Genomic DNA, 26,972 nt, shown 5'->3' with positions numbered 1-26,972 from the left:
GAGGTGGGAGGCAGGCCAGCAAGCAAAGCTGCATCTGTATTTACAGCATTCCCCTGGCTGGCATCACCTCCTGAGCGCCACCTCCTGGTCTCTCCCACCACCACCTGTAGAAAAATTCTATGAAACTGGTTCCTGGTGCCAGAAAGGTTGGGGACCTCAGCTGTATAGCACCAACTTGAAGTGCGGTGGCTTTATCCTGTGACAAAGGATCCTCTGCTCTCCATGCAGGGCAGGCTCATTGCAGGCCGGAAGGAGAAGCTGGGGTCATTCTCCCCTTTCTCTCTGCTTATCCACGTGTCCAGTTCCTGCAGTGGTGTCAGCTGCAGCTTCAAGTCTTTGCTTCCATCCCTTCTTACCATGGATCCCTCTTGCCCTGGAGGTTGTAGTAGTTTCCTGATATCACCAGTCTCTAGGTCACTTCAACTTTTCCTCTTCTTTCTGCTCTTCCATCCTCTGTGTAACCAGTTTCCATTTCCCAAATTAGAATCCTTCTCTGACACACTTCTGATTTTCTGACTGCACAAAACCTTGGTGTACCAAAATGTACTCTCTTTCCCCGTGTTTGGTGTGAAGGGGACCATGTTTTGACTACACATTTGGATGGCTTATTGGTAGTCAATGTAGACATGGATTACACGGGTGTCCTTGAGTAGAATAAGGCAAGGACAGTTCTAGGGAGGGAAACCTAGAGAGCGTTTGTTACCAGAGTGTTAGACCTAAAGGAAGGAGGAGAATGCAGGTGACTTGTGAGTGGGGCTGAGATGGGGAAACCCAACTGGTGAATAAATGATGTCATAAGAAAGAGGGGATGAGACATTGGGTTTGGGGGATCCTTTAAGGGAAAACACTTCATAGATAGATTTTGAGGACTGACAGTGGATATTTGTGATTCCTCTGAGAATAGGTAACTTTTGAAGACACAAGTAAGAAAAAAATTTTTGCAGAGAAAAGTACATGCAAACAGCTGAAGGCTGGACCTCAGTGTTCACTCACAGATGGGGATGGAAGAAAACTAGAAGGCATTGATTAGCAAAAGCAAGGGTGCGGAACCTGTGGCCTCCCAGGTCCTTAAGTTCAGCCTTTTGACGGAATCCAAATTTTACAGAATAAATCCTTTTATTTTTATTACTACATTTGTGTTTATCTTTTGTCTTTGTATTTTTAAAACAAATATATTTTATTTTTAAATTTTATTTATTTTTTAATCCTGGCGTTCCTATTTTTTTAAAATTTTTTAATTTTTTTTATTTTTGGGGATTCATTGAGGGTACAAGAAACCAGGTTACACTGATTTCATTTGTTAGGTAAAGTTCCTCTTACAATCGTGTCTTGCCCCCGAAAGGTGTGGCACACACCAAGGCCCCACCCCCTCCCTCCTTCTTTCTCTCTGCTCTCCCCTTCCCCCACCCCCACCATGACCTTAATTGTCCTCATATTAAAATTGAGTACATAGGATTCATGCTTCTCCATTCTTGTGAAGCTTTACTGAGAATAATGTGTTCTACTTCTATCCAGGTTAATACAAAGGATGTCAAATCTCCATTTTTTAAAATGGCTGAATAGTATTCCATGGTGTACATATACACAGCTTATTAATCAATTCCTGGGTTCGTGGGCATTTAGGCTGTTTCCACATTTTGGCGATTGTAAATTGAGCTGCAATAAGCAGTCTAGAAAACAAATATATTTTAAATCCCAAGAATAAAATAAGTTTTAACAAAATAATCCTCACAGATTGACTGGCACATTAGAACATGAGTAAGCCATAAGGGCAGAATTGGCAGCTGCTGCGCTCATAATTTTGTTCTAACTTCCCCCACTTGATTGGCGCCACTGTCACATGAGGCTGGTTGGCGAGAGTTTATGGGGGTTGAGTATGCCTGGCTGTTGTCAGCTTTTTATGATGGTGCACTGTGTTTCTGTGTGAAGTGGAATTTGTGAATAATTGCACAGCTCAATGGTATTTAAAAATTCTGTCTGCTTAACAGCCCATATCAAAGAAGACCAAGAGAACGCTCTGAAGGAAGAAAACAGATTTCTTAATGAGGATTGGGAATTGTAATATTATCTTGTTTCTGCTAAAGATAAGATGACTTACTTGCCTTGTGCTACTGCAGTATCAACATTAAAGAAATTCAGTGCTCATCAGCATTGTAACACTCATAAGGGTCACAAATATTTTAAATTAGAGGGGAAGCCATGAAAGGTTGTATTATAGAAATTAAAAAATGAAAAGCAAAAGCAAAGACAATTTTTTCAAGCAGCCGTATTACCCAGAAATAATGTCAATGAAGCAACTTATAAAATAGCTTATATATTTGGGGAAAAAAGGGAAATCATTCAGTGATGTAGAAATTATGAAAGGATGCATTGTTGAAATTGTAGTTGCTTAGACCCCAATGATGTTTCAAAGTTCAAATAGCCGTCTCTATCAAGGAGAACCATAACTGATTGGCAGCATGAATTAGCCTTTAATTTAACATAATAACTTCATGCAATACAGGAGACTATATATTATTCTATCACTTTGGATGAATCAACCAATACTACTGACTTGGGGCAAGTTTTATGCTTCATTCAGGTCATGACGGAAGATTTTCTTTGCTATGAAGGGCTACTCACTTTGGGCACTCTTGTGAACAGAACGTGGGAAATAGGTATTTGTAACAACTTTCAAGATAAATGTTGTGAAATTGGACTGAATTTGGTAAGTTTAGTGAGTGTACCTTCCATGACAGGAAAACATGAAGGATTTATTGCGTCTATAAAGAGGTATTAACAGATCAAGATGCCCTCATTTCTTTTCACTGTATCTTTCCCCAGCAAAATCTCTGTGGTAAAGTTAGTATTTTAAGTGACACTTTGCAGGCAGTTTTAAGTATTTCTCACTGTATCTGTTCAAATGCAACATGACATGGTCAGTTTCGTGACACACTTAAGTTGAACAATGAGACGTGTTCAGTGTGGATTTAATATATCATTCTAAAGCGTGTTGGCTGTCACAGGGACAGGTGTTAGCCAAAATTTTATCAGTGCAAGAACAGATGGTTAAATTTTATGAAGAACAGAATCAGCAATGTGAATTTTTGAAAGAAGATTTCTATAGGAATGCAGCATTTCTCTGTGATATATCAAATCAAAACAACTTGACTTTTTTTGCAAGGTAAAGTTTATATATGATATGTGGCAAAAAATCCAAGCATTTTGAAAAGCTTTTTTTTTTTTTTTAAAAAAAGCTTTCTTCTTCAAAAGAAAATGTCGAATGAGCAATTTCCCAGTTAGCAAAGGTCATTTATGGGCAGGATGATGTATGTGAATCATTTGAGGAATGTGCAGCTGTTATAGACCTATTAATTGGAGGATACTACGAAAGGTTCATTGACTTTGAGAATCATGACTTCAAACTCAATGTACCTAAAAGTACTACAGATGGGATTGATTGAGCACTCAGCAGATGGCATTTAAAAGTCATTGATGCTAAGAAAAGATCCACTTGAAATATGGAAAAATGCAGTAGAATACCCACACCTTCAGCAGCATGCCCCCGAAATCCTTTCTTGCTTTTGAACCACTTATTGCTGTGCATCTACATTCTGCTACCTAACCCAAATTAAGATGCCCTTCAGGACACAAATGGCTGACAACTATTTAGAGCAGAGGTCCTCAAACTACAGCCCGCAGGCCACATGCAGTGGTGTGATTGTATTTGTTTTGTTTTTACTTCAAATAAGATATGTGCAGTGTGCATAGGAATTGTTCATAGTTTTTTTTTTTTTAACTATAGTCTGGCCCTCCAATGGTCTGAAGGACAGTGAACTGGTCCCCTGTTTAAAAAGTTTGAGGACCCCCGATTTAGAGGATCCACTGAAACTTTGGACCTCCATGCTGTAACCAAATATTTAAATGCTTTATGTCAAAAAGCAGACACAATAAAGTCGTTGGAAGGTTAGCTAACTTTAAAATTTACAAATAGTTTTCATTTTTTGAAATTATTAAGTACACAGTAGTTAGATTTTACAAAATAATGTACATTTTTAAGTATATCTAATTGAAGTTCTTGAACATGGCCTTATTTAAGGATGTGAGCTCAGATGCAGGAGGATAATTCAGATGGTTTATCATCCTGGAAGTTTTGAAAGGTTGGGTGTACATCTAAGATCCTCTCACAGTGGGCACACCAGTTGAAAATCATTGCTATGGACTGAAAAGAGCCTGCCCTGCTTCAGGTAACAGGTTTTGGGATCTCTGAAAAGAACCAGCTTGCCCATACCTCCCTCTCCAGGGTATGCAGAATAGGAGAAGAGTTCCAATCTGGACTTGGTGGAGTGATTGCATTTGCCTTTTTTCTCTTTTTGCTGTGTGCTGTCTGGGACTCATGCTTTGTAGGTCCTCATGGTGCAGTCAGAGAGAGAACTGCTTGCCACCTAATTCTGCTCTGTAATGAACAGTCAAAGTTACAAGGACATTCAAGAATAATGTAATTAAGTCATTAGCTTAACATGTTTCTTATTATAAAAGCACTGTAATTGCATATAAGAAAATGGAAGACAGAGGAAAGAAGATCATGGTCTCACCTCTCTAAAAATCATTTTAGTAATTTGGAATAGCTTGCACAAATCGTGTTGGCGGACTCCTTTTTTTAATAAGAAATTCTGAGCCGTTGTTTCAAGTATCTCCTAGTTTTTAACTAGTTAACCATGGTCCATAGTTTTGCCCACATGAAGTGGACATAAGACTGACCTTCTATTAAAATATTCTGCATGTTTTATGTACCTTGTGGAATAAAAAAAGAAGCCCTTTCAGAATGAGCAGGAGGGTGCAGACCACTAGTAGAATTGCCTGTAGAGGGTTCCTGGATCATTAATGCATTAATTTTTGTTTCTATTAAAAAAATTAATGTTAAAATCACATAACACAAAAGCAATCACTTTACAGAGGACAATTAAGTGAATTTATTGCATTCGCGATGTGCAGCCACCACTCTATCTAGTCCAAGAACAATTTTCACCCCCCCCAAAGTAAAGTCCTGTGCCCCTTCAGTTATTCCCTGTCTCCCTTCCCTAAACCCTTTGCAACCACCAGTCTGCTTTCTGTCTGTGGATTTGCCTATTCTGTTTAATACAGATGGAATCATAGGATATGTGACTTCCTGTGCCTGACTTCTTTAGCATGATGTTTTTGTGGTTTAATCACTATGTAGACTTTAATAGTACTTCATTCCTTTCTATGGATAAGTATTATTACATTTTATGACTGTAACACATTTTATCTCTTCATCAGTTGATGAACATTTGAGTTGTATTCACTGGCCATTATGACTAGTGCTGCTATAAACACGTGCAGGTATTTGAGCCTATTTTTAATTCTTTTGGGTAAAATTTAATCTTACTCCTCACTCCTTGGACCATGGAATATGCAAGGTAAGGCAGCTCACTTGGATTGTGGCAGTTCCTAGTTTCAACCCATACATTTTGCTTGTAGCAAAGCACTTCACAGCATTATATTGATTATATTTTGCTTGCAATCCCCATGATAGTACAAGGGGCCCCTTTTGCCTGACAGGGTATGACTGGTACTTTGTCATAGGAATCCTAGTTTGGCATCTTGTACCTACCATGCAAATCTAAGACAGAATCTCAGTTGTCTCATCATAATTACTGGTAGGGAAAAGCAATCTTTTACTGCTCTGCCCATCAGCAGACCTTAGTTCCATAGCCCCCGATCCCAGAGTGCCTGTCCTTCGCCTCATCTGTCCCCTCTTTGCTCAGTGCATCCACACTCAGAGCTGCCACTTTTGTGTGACTCAGAACTAACAGGGCAGGGCCACAAGGGACTGTGGAGTCATTATCACGAGACTCCCCTGAGCCCTGGACATACATCCTGGCAAATTCTATCATGAATCTTTTATAGGTGATGCTCTACGGACAACGTCTAGATTGGCCCTTGTATGGAAATTTATCTTTCTTTTCTTCCATGTAGCTATTGATAGACCTAGGAGGAAATGAAATTTGCTGTTATGCCAACTGGAACTTCAGCCTATAGAGAATAAATCTGAGTGGGAAAGAAAGGGAGGGGGACAAACACCCATCAGAGATGACAGCTTAAAGCAAGTAGACCATTTTGGCACTGTCTAGCCCCCATGCCTATTGTTATGGATGGGGTCCCCCAGGTAGCAGAGCCTGAGTGGTGAAGGCGTGGGTGTAAGAATATGATCCCAGGCAACCCCAAAGATGTGCTATTCTTCTTGTTACTGCTGTGGGCAATTAAAGCTGAATCCTATACCCCATGTACAGATGATGGGATGATTTAGCCCTCGGCTTCCATTTGCCATTGACCCGGACGTGCTCCGTGGTGGGGTTAACTCTCTCTGGCACTTTTAGGTTGCACTTGTACCTGTGGACTTTCCAGACAGGCATCTGTAGAATAGTCCCAGGTCAGGAAGCAGGAGGGAAATAGTGTCACTGAAGCCTGCTGCTATCTGTGTCCCAGTAGCTGCCACAGCAGCCAAGAGGGTGGGTTAGGAGGATGTAGGGTGGGGTGTGGATGTGTCTAGCATGTGTAATTTCTATGTTCCATATTTCTCTTTTAGTAGCTGCTTGAGGCTGCCTCTTTTCTCTCTCGAAGCTTCAGGAATATCCTGAATTAATAGTATCCTGTCATGGAACATGATCTTCACCTGGCTTGGGAGAAGGTCAGGGATTTGTTCCCAATCCCTTAACTTTCTTTTTTTGCTTTTCCCTTGTCAGTTTTGGTGGAATTAGGCCAGTTAATCTGTTAGGCTTAATGCCACTAAGTCCGTTAAAGCTGTAGGAATCCAATTAGATTTTAACGAGACGAAATGCTCTTAAAGAAATGAATAGTTAGGCTCTTCAACAGGTAGAGAGTCTCTGGGAATAGGACGATATAAGGGAAAGTCTCTGAAGTCCTATTATGCAGGGAGTGATAGCAGTTTAATTTTCTCCTTCGTGTCTGGAGTGTGTTATGAGAGTGACATGCTGGCTTAGAGTGCTTTGAGTCACTGTAGGAGTGATTGTATTTATGTAGAGCCCAGCAGATTTTCTTCTGCATTTCTCTTGAGGATCAGGCTGTCTTCCCCCTGTCCTTAGAGTATTAACGCAGAGCTGTCCTGCCCAGATATTGGCATTTGTTAGCCAATACCAATTCTCCGAGAAGGAGCCTGGGAGATCTTTGCTGAGCCAGCATTGCACTGGTGAATTTGTGGAAACTGCATTCTTGCCACTCTTGTTTTGGAGAGCTGGATCAGCTACAGGGGTCTGTCATCCTGGGGCTGAGATTCTCCAGGAGGAGTCCGCTTAGCTAATGGCATCTGGAAATACCATCCCTTAATGGAAAATGACTAAACCATTGCCTGTGAACACAATATCTTAAGCATGTATACCATCTTAGCTTAAAATCTTCACTCACCAGTCTTTAGATGGAATTTCAAGGCCCTTTCATCAGACACAGGGTTTGCCATTAGTTTCTACTTCATCTCTCTGATACAAAGCATATCGACAGTATACACCTACAATTTCTTGTTTCAGTTGCTTTAAAAAACAACTAATTCTAGATTTTCACTCATAGTTTCTCTCTCTTTTTTTTTTTGTAGAGACAGAGTCTCACTTTACCACCTTCAGTAGAGTGCCATGATGTCACAGGACTCACAGCAACCTCTAGCTCTTGGGCTTCTGTGATTCTCCTGCCTCAGCCTCCCGAGCAGCTGGGATTACAGGCGCCCGCCACAACGCCCAGCTATTTTTTGGTTGCAGTTCTGTCGGGGCTGGGTTTGAACCCACCACCCTCGGTATATGGGGCCGGCGCCCTACTCACTGAGCCTCAGGCGCCGCCCTAGTTTCTCTTTTATAGTTGCCAGGCCCACACCTAACTCAACAGCAGTTTTTAGCAATTTACTTGTATTGACACTTTTGGAAAATCATACAGCTTAGTTTCACCTCCTGCTGCTCTGTGCAATTATTTTTCATACTTATATTTTACTTATTGATTTAAAAAAATTACACAATTTAAATAATAAGTACACTACATAGACTGAGTGGGGACCAAACACAGTTGGCTCTTTGTAAATACCCAGCTCAGCCGTAGGGGGCAGAGTGGACAGGTGTAACTCAGAGCAGTTGGCACTGGTGTGTATCAGTCAGTAGTTTTGGAGGAAATGCAAAGTGATAGGAAATCCGATTAGTTGGTTAAATTGAGCATCTTGAATACATCTACTGTAGCTTTTCTAACTCTGCTACCTGACATCCTGAGATAGGCTTGTGCAAACATCTCTACATATAAGGTCTAAATCTCTTAGGGGTTGTTTTTAGTGGCTCCAGCCACACGCTTTCTGCATGGGAATTAGTAGTCCCCATGGGAGGCATACCAGATTTCCAAATATTCAATTTGCTGTGTCAGGTCTGCACATTTCAGTGATTGGAATGACAGGGGCCTAGTTCTGAAACTGTATATTACTTCTACAGATTCTCAATCTTAAACTGTAAAAATGGAGAGATCTGAGAGAGAAATTGTAGAAAGCAACATAAAAAAAAATAAGTAAATGAATCCTACTAGATTCATAAATTCATTCATCCAGTAAAATGAATCTATGCAAATGTAGAAAGCAACATTAAAAATATATATAAGTAAATGAATCTTCCTGGCTCTGTTTACTCATCAAGTCCTGTGTCTGAATTCAGGATGCTTAAAAATCGAAACTCGTTTGTGCTTTAAAAATAAACCTAGCTTAATGTTAATATAAGCCTATAAACCTGTGGTTTATTACTGCTTTTGCAAAAAATGCCATAGGGAGGAGTGGGAAAGGAGGGATTAAACGTAGGTGTGTAATATACGTATGTATGTGTGTTCATGTTCCACCTGCATCAGAAAAGAAGCAGGCAAAAAGCAAGAGCTTGTAAGGTTCTAGTCACATGCAGTGTTTTCAGGAAAATCCCCTCTTTGATGCAGAGGCTTTGCGGTTTCCGTAGCCTCCTGTGGCTGTCACCCCTAAGTGGGCTGGTAAGGTGTTGTGGATTGAGACTCCCTGAGTTATTAGCAAATCTTGCATTTCCATCTTAACTTCATCAGCAATACCAGGCTTGAAATAGTAATTAGTGGGATTTACTCCACAGATCCTGTAGGCGTCTGCATGCCTCTCAGCCATGTTGACAAGGGCGTGATTTCATTTTTTTTTAGCATGAAACATTTTGAAATACAAGTAGGAGTGCCCTTTTGAGCTTCACACTTTTGTGCCTGAGCATTTGGGAAGGCGATAATGATCTCCTTTAAGGAGACAGGAGTGCTTCTGTCAGAAATTAGTTATTGATTTTAGAAAATCAAATTTGCTTCTTGAAATGTTCTGTCTGAATTACAATGGACTTTTCATCCCCATGGCTGAGTTGACCCTCTGGTAGGAGACAAAAGTTTAGACATAAAATAGGAGCCCTTTTCCCCCCTGTTATGGAGTGATCATTCATAGAATTCTTTGGCTTGTGTTCACCTTCTGTTCTGTGATTCATTTCTGACATAAACTATCTTCTGGGTCGATTATATTGAGACGTGAGAAGAAATAGAGATTGGAATAAATCATGAAATGCCCGTTGTCAGGGCAGTAGTAATACAATTTTACCATGAAAATTATCTAATAGAAATGACACACGCCATGTAGACATAAGTAAATTGTATGCAAATGACAGTTTAATAACTGAATATGGCCTCAAGGAAAAGCTTATTGGAACCTGTTGTTCTAATCGGCTTCTCATTCTGAGTGTCCAAGTCAGCTCCAGGTGGTGCCAGGCATTCTGGCTTGCCTGGCAGTCATCTGTAATTTCTCATTCAGAAACTAGGCTCTCCTAACCCTTACCTGTCTGTCTTCAGCTCCTCCTGCTCTGTGCCTTGCAGCACTGTCCCCCCTTGCAGCACTTCCCCCTCTGCAGCACTGTCCTCCTTGCTCACACACACTAAGTGGGTTCCCACCCCAGGGCCTTTGCACCTGTTGAGTTGCTATGAGGTATGCTCTTTCTTTACTTTATTCAAGTCTTTAATCTAATGTTACTTTCTCCTGGGGCCTTCTCCGCCCACCTTTCTAAAATTGGGAAGTGGTCCATATTTTTTCTATCTGTGCTTTATGTTTTATTATTTAAAATACTTTATGTTTTATCTGTTTATCTTCTGCCTCACCAGAATGCCATTTCCTTGGGGGCCAGGAATGTTTGTCTGTTTTGCTCATCCTTGTAGGTGAAATTCATTAAATACTTGTTAAATCACTGAATAATATGTGTTGTTGATAGGCCAGCTTGGTTTTTGGACATTTCATTTTTATAGTAAGTGTGAGTGGTGTGTCTTTTCCAGATTCTTTTGCCTTCTTGGGAAAGGGGAGGAGTGCCGATATTTTTAGAATTAGGTTTTCAGCGAAAGGTTAAAACTGAGATTGGGGAGATTCATTGCTCTCCAAGTATTTACTGTATCCCTACCATTTGTAGGGTGGGTCCCTGTATCAGCTTCCACAGAGCAGGACACACAGTGGCTGGTTAGACACAGTCACTGGTCTGGGAAAGGCCATCCTCTCCAGGAGGCAGCAGTAAGTCGTGGGGACAGATGACTCTGGATAACACACATTATGTGCCATGAGTGGTGTATTCTGTGTTTTATTTTTGACATCTGTAAATGTATTATCAAGCAGTGCTCCTGTTACTATAAGTAATTGATTAAAAACCATTAAAAAATTTATATTAGCTGCAAGTGATTTAGCCTTAATGCGTTTATTATTTAAGTACCTGAGAATTGGTATGCTCTAAGGTACTTTGATAGTAAAAAGTAATTTTTTTTTCCTTAATGCTAACTAAAAGCTCTCAGTGTGATATTCTATCAAGAGTTACGGTGACTTTTTTGGACCTCAGCTAAAGAGAGGCAGTGAGGCAGGCAGTACACCCTCATGACCTCATCCCCCCCAAAGGCCCCACCTCCTAATAGCATCACTTTGCGGTTAGGATTTCAATATGTGAGTTTGTGGGGAGCAGGCACAAACATTTAGACTGTAGTGTGCACATATGTGTGCGCGCGCGCGTGTGTGTGTGTGTTTCCCTTGTGGCTTTGTTAATATCTGTGCTGGTAGGGCAATTCCTTCCCCCTTTGCTCTCCTTTTCAAAGTTAACTTAGCTCTTCACAAACCTTCATTCTTTCATTTATATATTAGAATAAATTTGTTGAGTTGCTCAAGAAAAATTCCCACTGGACTTTTTATTAGAATAATTATAATAGAAAGTAATTTGGGGAGGACTGACATCTTTTCAGCATTAAGTTGTCCCCTTCATTTACTTGGGATGAGTATTTTCATTCTTGCCATTTTTCATTGATTTTTTTTTCATAGATTTAAATTATTTTTTTCTATAAAGGTATTAGGTACTCCTTATTGGATTAATACCTCTACATCATAGTTTTTATTGCTGTTGTGAATGATACCTTGTTTTCCATTCTGTTTTCTGGCTGGGAATGCTGTTGGCATTTCTTTCTTCCTTTTTTTTAGAGACAGAGTCTCACTTTATTGCCCTCTGTAGAGTGCTGTGATGTCACAGCTCACAGCAATCTCCAACTCCTGGGCTTAGGGGATTCTCTTGCCTCAGCCTCCCGAGTAGCTGGGACTACAGGCACTGCCATAATGCCAGGCTATTTTTTGTTGCAGTTTGGCCTGGGCTGGGTTCAAACTCGCTACCCTCAGTATATGGGGCCATCGCCCTACCCACTAAGCCACAGATGCTGCTCGGTGTTGGCATTTCTAAATTCATCATGTATCTGGCAACATTGCTGTATTCATTAGTTTTCTCTTTATTTTATTTATTTATTTTTTTGCAGTTTTTGGCCAGGGCTGAGTTTGAACCCGCCACCTCCGGCATATGGGGCCAGCCCTGCCCCTTTGAGCCACAGGCACTGCCCAGTTTTCTTTTTATTTTTTATAAAACAATCATATAATCATATCCTGAGTAAATGGTGCTTTTCTCCCTTCCCTTCCTGTCTTTCTACCCCTTTTTAATTCTCCTATTTTGTTGACTACTGCTTTCAGTGAATAATGATAGTGGAATCCTAATCTTGTTCTCTAATACTAAAAGGAATAAAACTGACATTTCTATACGAAGTATGATTGCTCTAGGTTTTTGGTATGTGACCTAATTAAGGGAGCTTCTTTCTATTCCTTGTTTTCTTATTTTTTTCCTATTAAAGTGGCCATTAAGTTTAAAAAGTCTGTGTCATGTTACTTGTAAGATATGTAAGATAAAATTCTTTGAGGAGCTGCAATTTCAAGAGGCTGTAGTGCACAATTGCCTTGCATTCAAAGGAGAGTGTGTATATTTTTATGATCTTAGGTGATTGGATTGAAGTTTTAAGTAAGAAGAAAGGTAAAAATATATAACGGATATTACCTTTTCTTCTTTCTATCAACTGTTTTAGCGTCTGCCATGTGTTAGACACTATTTTAGATGACTTGGTCCTTGTTTAATTGAGAAGAACCAACTGGAAGGGCTGAATCTCTAATCAGGCTTTTAATTTTTTCTTTTCTTTTTTTTTAGTTGAGTCTTGATCATTCACGATTTGTAATTTGAGCCCACTTTTATATGATTCATTTACCGTTTGGGGGGGTGTAGTTTTTAGGTCTTCACAAGAAAAGGGCTCAAATAGAATCATGCCTGCGGTGCCTTCTTGCTCTAAAATTCTGTAGTTATACAGCATAAAAAATATACAGAATTGGACTTGCTCAGCGGAAAGAGGAGTCTTCTGTGTTTTCAGAATAAACCATCTGAAAGGAGTGTTGGTAGCTGGCATTGCAAAGTCCCAAGCAAATGGTGAGGTTGGAAGACGCAAAGCTGAGAAGGCGGGAGGTTTCGAAATCACATTTGAGCTCTTTTGGGTAAGACCTGGGGGAAGTGGAGAGAAAAAGATGTGTGATCAAGGGGCACAAGGCCAGCGCTTCCAGTGGAATTGAGGACTTCCAGCTTGTCCGGGAGATAGGCGATGGATCCTAGAGCAGCTGGATTACCCGTTAGAGGAGAGTCAGCAGGATTTATTTGGGTGGGAGGAAGAGAGCTGAAAATGATGGGAGGAAAAGCAAGCCAAAAATGTCAAATTTTCTTTCCCTCCATTTGCAGGAAATGGAAATACATGTGTTTGCTGGTGATAATTTTTCAGAAACTTGGCATTTGCATGTATAATCACAGATGTGAGACAGAATGTTTAGAAGCAGGCTAGAGACTGCCTCTCTGGGAGAGCCACTCCTCTTCCTTGGGGCACACATTTGCATGCATTTGTATTGATCCCGAGAAGGTATTGGTATAAAGTTAAGGGAAAATGTTTGAGGTATGTTAAAGATTTACAAATGCCAATGGCAAAATTTTTCTAGGCTTGGTAGCTTGAAGTTGAAACTCTAATTCCTGGAAGAAAACAGGAATTTGGAAAAGTAGTGAAAGCTACAATGATTTTGAAACGTTAATCATGGAAATGAATTTGGAAAATGTCCCAGTTTTAAATACCCTATTTCTACATTAGTTCTCTGTTAAGCTTGAGATAATAGACAATTAAAAAAATCCAAACAAACAAAAAGTAGGGCAAGTGAGAAGGTCAAATGTGATGCTATTAAGCAAAATTCTATTCAGATGTTGAGTACCAGGAAAATGCAATTCTGAATAATTTTAAGAATTTTAATGTATTACTCAATGTATTACTTAAAAAGTTGTTAATGCTTTCCCTTTTTTGCTGGTTTTAGAGGTATGCTTACTTTTAGAAGAAAAGGAATCTATCACAATTTTTATGCTTAGTTTCACATATTTAGAAATGTCACATTAATTTTTTTTTTAAGAGAAGAGAGAAGAAGTGTCATGAAATGGTTTTAGTTGGTTAAATTTGATCTTCAGAATATGTAACCAGACTGGTTTGTTTTTTTCTGCATCCCTTGGGCTATTTTCTTCTGAAATGTAGTATCTTTTTTTCCAAAAGATACTACTATGAAAAATGTAGTCCCACTTTCCCACTATGAAAGAATTCAAGAAAATGAGGAAAATATGTTCCAAATTAAATGTATTCTGAATGCTGTTATGATTACTTGATGCTCAGAAATTTTTCCCATCAGGAAAATTTTATAAAGTAGAAGTGATTGCTACAAATATTTAAGATATTCATACCCCCTTTTTCCTTTGTAGCCTTTTCATTCTAGCCCAGCAATTATAAACTTTTGATACATGTTTTAAGAGGTTTTTAGGACAAGCTCATGATCTTTGCTGTTTGGGACTTTGTATTTTATTGACGATATTAAGGGAATTGCCTATTACTTATTTAAATGAATTCTTTACTTTTACTACCCAGGTGGCATTGGATTATTGGTAATACATAGGGACTATATTTTTTATAATAGATGAGTTTCTGAAAATGTGAAATCATATTTTTTGTTATTGTTTTTGTTTTTAGACAGAGTCTCACTCTGTTGCCCAGGCTGGAGTGCAGTGGGGTGACCATTGCTCACTGTTAACAGTGAACTTCTAGGATCAAGCCATCTCCCATCTCAGCCTCTCAAGTAGTTGGGACTATAGGCACGTGCCACCATGCCTGCTAATTTTTAATGATTTCATACAGATGAAGTCTTGCTGTGTTATCCAGACTAGTCTTGAACTGCTGGCCTCAAGAAATCCTCTTGCTTCGGCCTCTCAGATGCTGAGATTATAGGTTTGAGCCACCATGCTTGGCTGAAATCCTATTTTAAATAAATTTTTTTCTTTCAGGCAAATAAATGGTTTTTTTAGTAATTAATGATTAACTCTTTATTGTTTCTTTTTGAAGTTAAGGAAGTCTTAAGTCCTCTTGAATGAAAATGGCGATAAGCACGTATTTGACTTCGGGAATTGCTTAACATTCCCACACATATAGTGGTGCTTGAAGACCTCCTTTTTACTGATTTGTTACTAATGGTGACATTGACTATCTGCTTACCATGTGACATGTGCTTTTTAATGTACCTGTTCTCAATTTATTTTCTAATAACCCAATGAGGTAGTTAATATTAAAATTTAGAAATGAAAATGCCCACATTACTTTACTACATTACACAGCTTACAAGTGATAGAGGCTAGAATTGAACTCAGGGAGATGACTTGAGAAGACGTGCTCTTAACCACTCTCCCACACTGTCTTATAGGACTAGGATGGTACAAAAGCCAGGGGATCTGCGGTCCCCAACCCCTGGCCTGTTAGGAACTGGGCTGCATAGAAAGAGGTGAGCTGTGGGCAGAAAAGCAAAGCTTCATCTATTTCTAGAGCTGCTCCCTGTCACTTGCATCACCACCTGAGCTCTGCCTCCTGTCCGGGAGTGGAGGGGACCACAAACCCTATGTAAACTGTGCACGTGAGGAGTCTAGGTTGCTTGCTCCTTATGAGAATCTAATGCCTAATGGTCTCAGGATCTGAAGTGGAGATATAATGCACTTGAATCATTCTGAAAACCCTACTTACCCACATTCTATGGGAAAATTGTCTTGTATGAAACCGGTCCCAGGTGCCAAAAAGCTTGGGGTCTGCTGCTTTAGGTGGTTCAGTGCTTCTTGCTCTAAGCCTTCTTGTGCTAGGTTTCTTTACTTTCTTTCTTTTTTTTTTTTTTTTGAGACAGATTTCAAGCTGTCACCCTGGGTAGCGTACCCTGGTGTCACAGCTCACAGCAACCTCAAACTCTTGGGCTTCAGTGATTCTCTTGCCTCACCCTCCCAAGTAGCTGGGACTACAGGCGCCCACCACAACGCCGGGCTATTTTTTTTGTTGCAGTTGTCATTGTTGTTTAGTAGTCCTGGGCTGGGTTTGAACCCGCCATCTTCTGTGGATGTGGCCAGCACCCTACCCACTGAGCTACGGGCACCGCCTCGTGCTAGATTTCTGTCTCCCAGGCTTATTGCCTGACTCCCTAGATTGGACATATTCTTTCCAAGTGATTCCTCACCCTTTCCAAATGTGCCTTTCTTTCATCCCAGTTTTGGCCAGTAGACACAAAGGGCATGTGTGTTTGTCCCTTCCTTGCCACCTTAGGAAATTTAGGCATCCAGTGAGAATGCAGAGAGAGGCCAGGACTGGACTCTTGGACAGGCTCTGAGTGTCAGCGCGTTGTCTTACCTGCCCCTGTGCTCATCAGCCAGGCACCTGCCCAGGGGGAAGGGGTCACAAGGAGTAGCCAGATGAGTGCTGACGGCAGCATGAAGGGATAAAGGATGGAGAAATTGTTACACTTGACTCAGAATTCTCCAGATGGCACATTTGGCATTTCTGGTCGCCCCCATTCGTGTAAATATTTAGAGCAAAAACCTGCCATGTTGTTCCTTAGATTCTGTTAATATTTATTTTAAATGAGCAGCAAGGATAGGTTTTTATGACATGCAAGAATAATTTTAAAACAAAACCTGGAGATTTTAGGCAGGCTGCATTTTGGGAAGACAGTGTACTCATTTATGGTGGTGGCCATTTGCTGCCTTTTCTTCCTTTTTAACCTGACCTGATTACCTGTAGGATTTACCAAGACATTTTTGTTTCACCTTTACCCTGAGAGGAGGCATAGGTGTGAATGAAACGGAGAGAATCCCACAGTTACTGAAATTAAAGGTTTTTCAACTCAAATTTACTGCTTCTGAATTCACTTTTTTCTTTTTTTTATTTTTATTTATTTATTTTTTTTGTAAAGACAGAGTCTCACTTTATCACCCCTCACTTTTTTTTCTTTTAAGACAGTCTCGCTCTGTCGCCCTGGGTCAAGTACCCTGGTGTCATCCTAGCTCACAGCAACCTCAGTCTCTTGGGCTCAATCCTCTTGCCTTAGCTTCCTGAGTAGCTGGGATACAGGTGCCCACCTTGAGGCCTGGCTAATTTTTTTATTTGTAGTAGAGATGGGGTCTCGGACTTGCTCAGGCTGGTCTCCAACTTGTGAGCACCTGGCTTGCTTCTGAATTCAAATGACAGACAGCCGCCAAGTAATGATCGTGGGGTTGGGCATCCACAGGGGGAGTAATCTAGCTCCTGGGTGAGTTTCTTTATTTGTTGCCATCTGTGGTGATATTGCCACAGGCGACGGCATCTATTGCCAGTTTTGTCTTCCTCTTTTCTCCTCAGAATTCAGAAAAATATGTGTGTATGTTTTCTCTGCAATCTTGATATTTAGCTGCTGTAACAAGTTAAATACCATGTGAGTATTTAATTATATATTGGGGTTTTCTACCACTTTGATCCCATAGAAATAAGGAGAAGGTCAGTGACTACTTACGATTTTGTGCTAAGCAACTTAACATTTTAAAAATCAATAAGGCCTTCATTGATCAAGTTTTGAGTAGTATAAAGAAAGAAACAAACTTTGGCCGTGCAGCTCCGGCAGGTTGGGTACTGTGCTAAGCACTTCACGTATGTGATCTGATTTCATCCTCCTGGTGGCTTTTAAGGGTCAATATTATTATTTCTCTTTTAGAGATTAGGAAATGGATGCTTAACGAGAAAGCTTAAATAACTCACTGCAGGTCACAGGGCTAGAACCTAGGAGAGCTGGGGAGCAAAAGGGGTGATGACACTTACCTGTCTGCTTCAAAGCCCAGTGAAAAAATCTCCTATTCCTTGAATTGAAATAAGCCTCTCAAACAATCAAAATGTGTTTCAGTGGACTCCTAATGCTTAGGCAAATTTACTATTGTTAAAGGATTAAGAAATAGCTGCCTGCCCCCCACCCTGCATTCCAAGTGGAAATGTTGAAGCTCAGAGTAGGTGATTGTTCGCTGTGATCCAGATAAATGTAATTCTTGGACAACACATTTCTGAAGTCACCTATACGGACGGTCATTTAAGAGCAAGTCACTGCTTTCCGTCTTTACCTGTGTTCCTACTCATGTCAGATCCAGACAGCTTTGATACGCTGCTGTGGTATTTGGGGACAACCCAAAATTCTGATTCCTGCTCTGGCTTCCACCCCAATCCCAATCCCGTGGTGAATAATGGATCATTAACATTTAGAGCCGGGCCTGTTACCCAAGGTCTGAGGCTGAGACTAGTGAGGACGCCCAGACTGTTCAGGGTGCTGTGTATCTTGATGTCTCCTCTCTTATCCTCCCAAATCCTACTCAGGCTTCAGGTCCTTGACCCTGAGAACATCCTTCAGTGGTAAGGTCAGCTCTCCTTCACCTTTCTGCGCCTCTCTTCTTTGGTGTTTTGTAGCTGGGTTGCCAAATCAGCACGTTTCATTTCACGTACTGACATCCTTTCGAAGTGGGTGTATATGTGTCTGTCTCCCAGTCAGTATCTGCGGGTCTTACATCCCAGCAATTTTAAACATCTATAGTGAAAAACTGTCTCAGACCTCTTGTGTTTCTGTTTGACACTACACGGAAGGTCCGCTCCTCAGCTTGGATGAGATCTTCAGTAAATATCTGAACTGCGGAAACCGGCCAGATTCCAACATATCTTCTGACTGCCTTTTCTCAAGCTGAAATGAGGGACAACTGGAATGTAAATTAAATTTTATGCAGAATTAAAAATTTTGGCGTAGGGAATATGTCCACAGGGTTCAGAATGAATGAATATAAAAAGCCATGCTGTGACAAATCTCCCTCCTCTGTTCCTACCCTCCCATTCCCTGCTCCTCCACAAATAAGCAGCTACTTTATTATAGTTTTACGTGTATCCTTCTGAAGTGTTTTTGCTTTAAACAAGTATAATTTGCAACAAATTTTAAATAAACAACAATAAAATGATTATTCCCCACATCTTGGAAAATATACTTTGCATCCTGTTGAACAACTCCGCACCTCACTGTTTTTTTTTTTTTTTTTTTTGCATTTTTTGGCCAGGGGTGGGTTTGAACCCGCCACCTCTGGTATGTGGGGCCGGTGCCCTACTCCTTGAGCCTCACTGTTTTTTAGTTAACTATGTAACTTAGAGATTTTTCCAGATGAACTCACGGAGACCTTTCTCCTCCTTCTCTTTCAGCTTGGGAGTAATCCATTATGTAGGTGCACCATAACTTATTTAACCTCTCCCCCACTGATGGGCATTTAGGTTGTTTCCTGTCCTTTGTCATTAGACATGCTGCTGCAGTGACTACTGGGGACAGTGGCATTTTAGCTGGGTGCAGGTGCTCCCAGACGGGGATTGCTGGAGCCCAGAGAGCGGCATCTGTAACTGTGACAGGTATGCGAGGTTGCCCTCCTTGGGGGTTGTGCCACCTTTTACTTCCACAAACCCATTTCTCAGTGGCCTTGTTGACAGACTTTTGAAGTTTTGCCAATCTGGTGGATGGAAAGATGGTGTCTAAGGTAGTTTGAATTTATGTTCAGCATATTTTCATATGGTTTAAGGTTCATTTGCACTTTTTGCGAACTGTCCATATCTCGGCTCATTTTAATAATAGTTTACGGGTCTACCTGTTTCCCAGTTCATTTTTTGGCTTTATTGGTGGTAGTAGTGGGGTTTTTTGCTTTCCATTTTTGGAGGGGGTGTTTTCAATTTTTAGCTCATCAAATGTATCAAGCTTTTCTTTCATGGATTTTGTGGTTCAAAGTGTTAGGCCTTCCCTACCATACATGTTTTTCTCTGGTGTTGCTTGTTTTTCTTAAATCTTTGATCCATTTGGGGTCTATGATCTGAGAGATGAATCCAGCTCTGTTTTTCAGATGGCTGCCCCATTATTTATTGAAAAATTATCTCCACTAAGTTGAGATGCCATCGTTATCATAAACTAGATTGTTATTTGGATTATATGTTATTATAAGACAAGATGTAAATACTGCACTAACAAATGGGGATTAATTGATAACTTAGTTCATTCATACAGCAAACATTCACCAAGCACTTAATAATAAGTTAAACAGTTACTATATTCCACAGGTTGGGGATAGAAAGCTGAACATGAATGCATCTCTTTAAAAAAGTAACTGGGCAATGAATGGGATCTCAGTGCAGTGGAGTGAGAGCAGCAGAGAGGCTGAGAAAGCCGGGAGACACTCCCCAGAGAAAAGCTCATCCATGTTAGTGTTGAATGGTCTGATAGAAATTGCCCCTTCAGGAGGGGACGAGGATGTAATAAACGCAGAGGCAGGAACCCAGGAAAGCCCGTGGTCTTAGGGGTTGGGGGCAGAGGTTCATGGCCGTAGTGTAGGACAGGAGACACAACTGGGGTTGAGACCAGAAGGACAGTGCAAATTGTCTTTCTTAAGTGAGTATTACTGGGATTTGGGCTCCCTCCCTCCCTCTAAACAGATGAAGGGGAAAGACTAAGAGGGCCAAAATTAATGGAAGCCAACACTTAGCTGTGTTCTGTGGGTCAGTTGTTGAGTGACACCTGTTGCTTATTCTAGAGTACTCCAAGCTCCCGAAGCCGAAGTCTCACTTTGCTCCCCCATGGAACACCCAATTCTGCGTCTCCCTGTAGCCAGAGACACCTCAGTGCGGGGGCCCCCGGTATTGTCACAATCACGCATCACAAGTCGCCTGCAGCTGCCCGAAGAGCCAAGAGTCAGTATTCCGGCCAGCTTCATGAAGTCAGAGAGGTAGGCTTTGCTCTCCTACTAGGTTAAGTGGCCCATGGGAGTTGGGGGCTGTGGCCATTGCTCTGCCAGCTCCTCTTCCTTTGAGCCATCTTGTCTTGCAAAGAAAGAGGACTAGCAGCAAACTTCCTACCCATATCGCCGTGACAATCCTTCCTGGTTTTTTTTTTTTAAAAAAATAGTTTCTCAGGTTAAGCAAGTTATTAGGAAACCTCTGTCAGAGCTCAGGAAACAGAAAAGGCAAGCCTGCAAACACACGATGTAAATGGAAGCGCCGCCAATTAAAGTCTCTGTGCTCACAGCAAAGACTAGACTAAACGCCACGGACATTCAGAATAATTTTGGGTGTTTTGAGACCCAGGCAATGTTAGACACAATGCAGATTCCCGACTGCCCTCTGATCTGCCCTGTTTCACTCTCCTTAGGAAGTACTTACCTGCTCCTCACCATCACAGACACTCCAGGGGAATGTTGGGGAGTGAAAAGACACTCTCCTGGGAGTCAAAGACTCTGTTTAAGAACAAGTCCTTTAACTGAGTCCTCCACCTCAGTTTATGCATCTGTAAAATGGAAATAAAACAGGTTTTGCCGGCTTCTCAGGGGAAATATGAGGACCACTTGTGATAATGCCTGTGAAAACTCTTTAACTGTGCCTTATCAGAGTGACATGTGGTTATATTGTATTTTTACTTTTGATAGATGGGTAAATCCTCAGTTTGGGGAACCCAGAGCCTTAGTATTCATAGCATCCTTTGCAACTATTATGGAAACGGACTATATAAATTAAATGACGTCAGTACTGATTGTCTAACTAGTGCTGAGTGCTGAGGTGTTTTGCCCTGCAGCTGCCCCGTGTACAGACCAGCTTGTCCTCCCAGGAAGGTTAGCGGGGCCCTTCCTCAGTGTCACACGGGAGAACTGGACTCTTAGACGAGGGTCTTGCTACTGCTTGAGTTAGCACATAGCTTGTCTTTTAGGTGTCAAGAGCCAGTTGGTGCTCTGTTAGCTGACTATCTTAGTTCTGATCTGGCCCAGGGCAGAAAATCTAAAATCATCGGAATCTATATGTAGATACGTAGGAAAGACCTTTCTGTTCTCTTGCTAGATTTTACATGCATATACTCTTTATTGCCTAATAAGGAAGAAGTGCTGAGTCAGAATGCTATTTTAATGTTGAGGTAGAATATTCACTTTGAAATAGTAATCCTAATGTATTAAAAAAAGAAAGAAAGAAAAAGTAGATATTTGCTTAATTTTGTTACATTGGTTGACATGATGAATGATTGTACATGTGTTTTATATTTCTTTTTGTTTTTCACAGCACTTTTTCAAAACATTGTATTATGGAAAAATTTTAAATAAATATAAATATAAAATAGAACAATATAATGTGACCACAATATAATGTGACCACCACCCAATTCAACAATTTCAACTTTGGGTTCTTATTTCATGTTTTTCTTTATTTTTCTTGCTGGAGTATTTTAAAGAAAGGTTGAACATTGTATCATTGTATCATCCAGTGAATGCATCAGTACTTATCTAATAGGAACTTTTTCTTAGGGAGGGCATGTCCTTTTATTCTTTAGTGCAAGATATGATACCAAAAATATCATTATTTTTGAAAAGTTAGGTTACTTTCTGAATACAAAAGTGAAATGTTCATGGTAGAGAATTTAGAAAGGGCAGAATGATGCAAAGGCAATGTTATAAGTCTCCTATAATTTCATTGTCAGTACTTTGCAGTATTTCTTTATAATTTTTTTAATTTTTAATATTGGGATCCTAGTATAATAGAAATATGAAAGGACCACTTATATTCCCATCAAAACTGCATACTCATTAAAGGAAAATTTTAGACTTTTCTGGCAGAGTGAGTCAAATAGCCAAGTACTTAGATACAGTGTAGACCTTACTTACTTCTATGTAGACCTCACTGTAGATTACTTTACACGTCCTTTGAGATGATAGCCTTAAAAAAAAGGTAGTTGAGAGTCGATGGTATTTTGAGAATTCCCTTTATTCTATTATAATGACTCTCTGTTGAGTCTCATAATGATAGGAGGCCTGTATATACAGGGAAAAAACGGCATACTTGTGCTTAGTGAGCAGTGACCAAAATCACTGTTGAGGCACTTTAGCTTGATTTTTAGTTGCATTTGATTTAATATAATGCCAAAATCTTTTCTATTTCTATTTAAAAAGAAGTTTTTGTAAGAATAAAAGTATCTTTTTTGTGTTTGTGTGTATTAAGAGATCTAATTATGTAAAATGTATAATGCTTGTATACATTGCAAAAAAATATATTAAGAAAATCAAAATTATCCATAATCAGGGGACTACTTTAACCTTTCAGTGAATTTATTTCAAGATTTTTTTTCTATATATTAAAGATGTAGATATGTAAAAATTATCTATATAATGTGGTCTAAATTTTATAAAAGGTGACATAGGTGCCTTTTTCTTTATCATATATTTTCTCTTTTTTTTCTATGGGGGAAACTATTGAAATTTCCCATGGAGTTCCATGTTAAGGAAAATAGGTGAAATGTTTTGATATTTTGGTTTGGTTTTTATACTCCTGAGTGACAGTATACATCTTCAGGTAATTATTCTTGTACATAAATCATCTTTTTTACTGAAAATTAATTTTAAATAAGATTGTTGGGGTATAAGTGCAAACACTGGCCGTTAGAGAATTTCAGGGTGCTGCATTCTTCTGGGAAGTGTTTTGAAAGCTCTAATTCCTGGATATCGTGTCCACTTTCACTCCTGATTGGAGAAAAGTAGCTGTTTTGTGGCATTTGTCATTTTATGATGTGGACAGATCCACTTTGGGAACTGAGTGAATTTTACTCATACCAGAAAGTCCTGCAGTTATTAATTTCAGAGTATAAAGGTCCCTGCCTTAAGTTTCCACTATATTTATGTATGAAGTAACAAGAAGAAAATGGGATAGCATTTTTAACCCAGCTGTACAGGGGAGATAAACTTATGACCACTGAAGCAATGGTGGAAATCATCATATACAAGACAGATGTGCCTGAATATCAGGAGAACAGAAGAAAAATGGCCCAGCCAAAGACAATAGAATCAATCTTAAATGGAATGCCATAGCATGGATGAAAATAATGGGACAGTTAAAAATATTAAACGGTTATCACCCAAAACATAAAGAATTGAGATACCAAAGGTCAGAGCCCAAAGTTATCTCAGGAAGTTGGAGAGATGAGTGAGCATAGGGAGTTGAGATGTGAAGTCACGAGCACCAGGCCTATCCTCACTGGCAATTCAAGGAATGAAAATGAAGACAATTCTGTCTATGAAATCATAGAATTAGTTATAGCCCATTATTAGTTATTGGATGTTAAGTGTCTGCATGCTGCGTGTTGTCTTTTTTTGCTACAATCTGGTGATACATTAATAAGAATTAAACATAAAACAAAGCTGTGCATTGCCATTTACACATAAATTCCCTGTTGGGAACTATAGCCTGAGGACACAATTTATGGCCTTGAGGGTAGAAGGAAGAAAGTTAATTAGGATAAAGCTATTCATATTTATAAAATCATAGATCCAATACAAAACATTATGAGAATGACCAAGTAAACAATAGGACATTTCAGATCTTGAATTACTGTGTAGCAATTTAAGATAAAAGTCATTCCACTGTTACTACTACGTGGACATGTATGTTTGGAATAAGTAAGAAAATTAGGGTACAGAATACACACACGTTGGATCCTATGTCCATTTTAATAAACCCCAGAAGTTGTGTAAAACAGTGGTTCCCAGAATTTTGGATTTTATTTGCAAATTGAGATTTATAAATAGAATTATGGGGGCAACAGCATGTTGCAAATTTTTTTATTTTACCCAATAAGGGCATTTCTAAAGCGTAGTCACAACCTGTGGTTACTACAATCTTATAAAAGTACATAATGGTCCTCACCAGAGAAAAACGATTTCAGAATGAAGGATCATTCCTTGTATTGACTAAGGTAAGTTTAATGAAAAACATACTGCATTTTCCTTGGTTTTAATATTTTTTCTCAGACTGGAAGAGTTCCTCATGGATTGGCCCCAGCTTGTGGATCTCTGTTTAAAGCACTGGTTACCACTGAAGTTTTAACTTCAGGAAAGTCAGTCCAGCCCGTCTCTCTTTTAGTTCACACCTTAGTCTGCAGGAAGCCACCTTTCTAAGTGGAAGCATTTTGTTATATTACCTTTCTGTTATTAAAAACAATTTTTTTTGATTTCCTGCTGTACATAATAAAGATCAAACTTTTCCACGTGGCCAGTTGGGCTAGGCTGGCCTTCTGTAGTCTGGACTCTTGCCTCCTGCCTCCCCCTGTCCTCACCATTCCTCCTTGTTCCCACCAGGGACTTACTACCACTAGACCTCTCCGCTGTGATGGAAATGTTCTGTACCTTTGCTCTCCACTAGGGTAGCCACTAATTACATGGGGCTACTGAGCTCCTGAAATGGGTGTAGTCTGAATGGAGATGTACTATAAATGTAAAATCCCTGTTGGAGTTCAAAGACTTAGTACAGGGTAGTCAGCCTGTGGCTCAAGGAGTAGGGTGCCGGCCCCATATACTGGAGGTGGTGGGTTCAAACCCAGCCCTGGCCAAAAATAAAAAAGACTTAGTTCAAAACAAGGTAAAAAATCTCATTCATGTTTTTTTAATACTGACAATGTGGAAATATTTTCTGTTTGGTTAAATAAAATATATTAAAGTTCATTGCACCCTTTTCTTCTTACTTGAAGAGGATCTTGCTGTGTTGCCGAAGCTGGGTTTCAACTCTTGTGTTTAAGCAGTCGTTCCTCCAGCCTCAGCCTCTCGAGTAGCTCACGCTATGTGTGTATGTCACCAAGCCCGGCTTCTTTCTGCCTTCTTAAATGTGCTTACTAGGAAATATAAAATGATGCATATACCTCACATTTGTAGCTTGGATTATATTTCTCTTGGACAGCAGTGCCCTGGACTGTGAGCTTGCTCCCTCCTTCAGTCTCCCATTCATTCCCCTACAGCTAGTAATTGCGCAGCTTATGTATGCCAGACACTGGATTTTTATGTTAAAGGCCTTGTTTTATTCAGCTTTGCATCTTCCAACCCTAGTATGTTGCTGGACATGCTGGCTGAACAGATTGACTTAAGCACCCATTCTCTAGCTGTTAGACCTGTTTAAAGTGGAGCGTGAGCCAGCTGCAGTGCCTCACGCCTCTATTCCCAGCACTTTGGGAGGTAGAGGTGGGAGGATCACTTGGGCCAAGGAGATTGAGACCAGCCTGATCTTAAATACAGCAAGACCCTGCCTCTATAAAAAGTAGAAAAATTAGCAGAGGGTGGTAGCATGTGCCTGTAGTCCCAGCTGCTTGGGAGGCTAACGTGGGAAGATCTCTTGAGCCTAGGGTTTGAAGTTGCAATGAGCTATGATCACACCACTGCATTTCAGCCTGGATGACAGGATAAGACCCTGTCTCAAAAAACATAAAATAAAATCAGGTGAGATGTGTAGGAATTGAAGGGTTGCTTGAGAAACTATAAGGATTGGCTGAGGGGGAGTCGACACCTGATGTTTGGTTGAGGGCTGTCAGGTATTCATTCGTTTGGCTTTGTTTGGTAGCAGTGGGTGAATGTACATCTAAGTGACTGTGTGACTAAAGGGAAAGTGACGATAGTGTGAGCCTCTGAACGTACCACTGGAATTATTTTATAAATAGAATTTAATATATATGTAAAAAATTAATTTGATTCTCACTGCTATTCTAGCATATGATGAATGAAATGTATGGTATTGATTATATTCTAATTTTCATTCATTATTTTGTGTTTTTACTCTTATATTTCTAGTTCATTATAACCGGCTCACATTTAAATAGACACAAATTCAATTGCTACAAGTACAGTGTGATTAAAACAAGAACAAACCTCTTGTTTGCTGGATGCTTTCTGAAAGATAACAACTGTAACACACCCCCACACCTGCCTGTATGTGTGTGTGTGTGTGTTTCTATGCTGAATACTTGTTTTAGCTGTGGCATTTGAGACTTAAAAAAAGAATAGGGCGGCGCCTGTGGCTCAAAGGGGTAGGGTGCTGGCCCCATATGCCGGATGTGGCAGGTTCAAACCCAGCCTCAGCCAAAAACGACAAAAAAAAAAAAAAGAAATAAAAAGAAAATACACTTAATTCAGTAGGGGAACTTTGTCTGGGTTCTGCATCTTGATGAGGGAAAAGGGCATGCTGTTGAATTGTAATGGATGTGTGTGAAGCATAAATATTGATTTAATTAAGCTTCCAGGGATAATTCATTGGCAAAAGGGAATTGTCCTTCTCTTAAACTTTTTTTATTATTAAATATTTTGCTGCCAGGCACACGTTCTTTTGAAGAGAAAACTGCTGCACTGGTTTGTGCATGCTGGATAGACAACCTG

At 40.0% G+C, this 26,972-nt stretch overlaps 1 protein-coding gene across 3 annotated transcripts in view; it reads left to right on the top strand.

Moving 5' to 3' along the window:
- The window catches only part of OSBPL10 (oxysterol binding protein like 10), a 351,945-nt gene that overhangs the window by 161,197 nt on the left and 163,776 nt on the right, over positions 1–26,972 (top strand). For 2 of the 3 annotated variants that reach the window (XM_053600063.1, XM_053600065.1), the window contains one exon: positions 20,343–20,534. The exons of the other annotated variant lie outside the window; for it this stretch is intronic. In XM_053600063.1, the coding sequence (XP_053456038.1) occupies positions 20,343–20,534 (192 nt within the window). The remainder of the gene's footprint in view (positions 1–20,342; positions 20,535–26,972) is intronic. 3 annotated transcript variants of the gene reach the window in all.

The sequence above is a fragment of the Nycticebus coucang genome, chromosome 8 (assembly GCF_027406575.1).
Source record: "Nycticebus coucang isolate mNycCou1 chromosome 8, mNycCou1.pri, whole genome shotgun sequence".
Lineage (NCBI taxonomy): Eukaryota > Metazoa > Chordata > Mammalia > Primates > Lorisidae > Nycticebus > Nycticebus coucang.
This window is presented reverse-complemented; position numbering and strand designations above follow the sequence as displayed.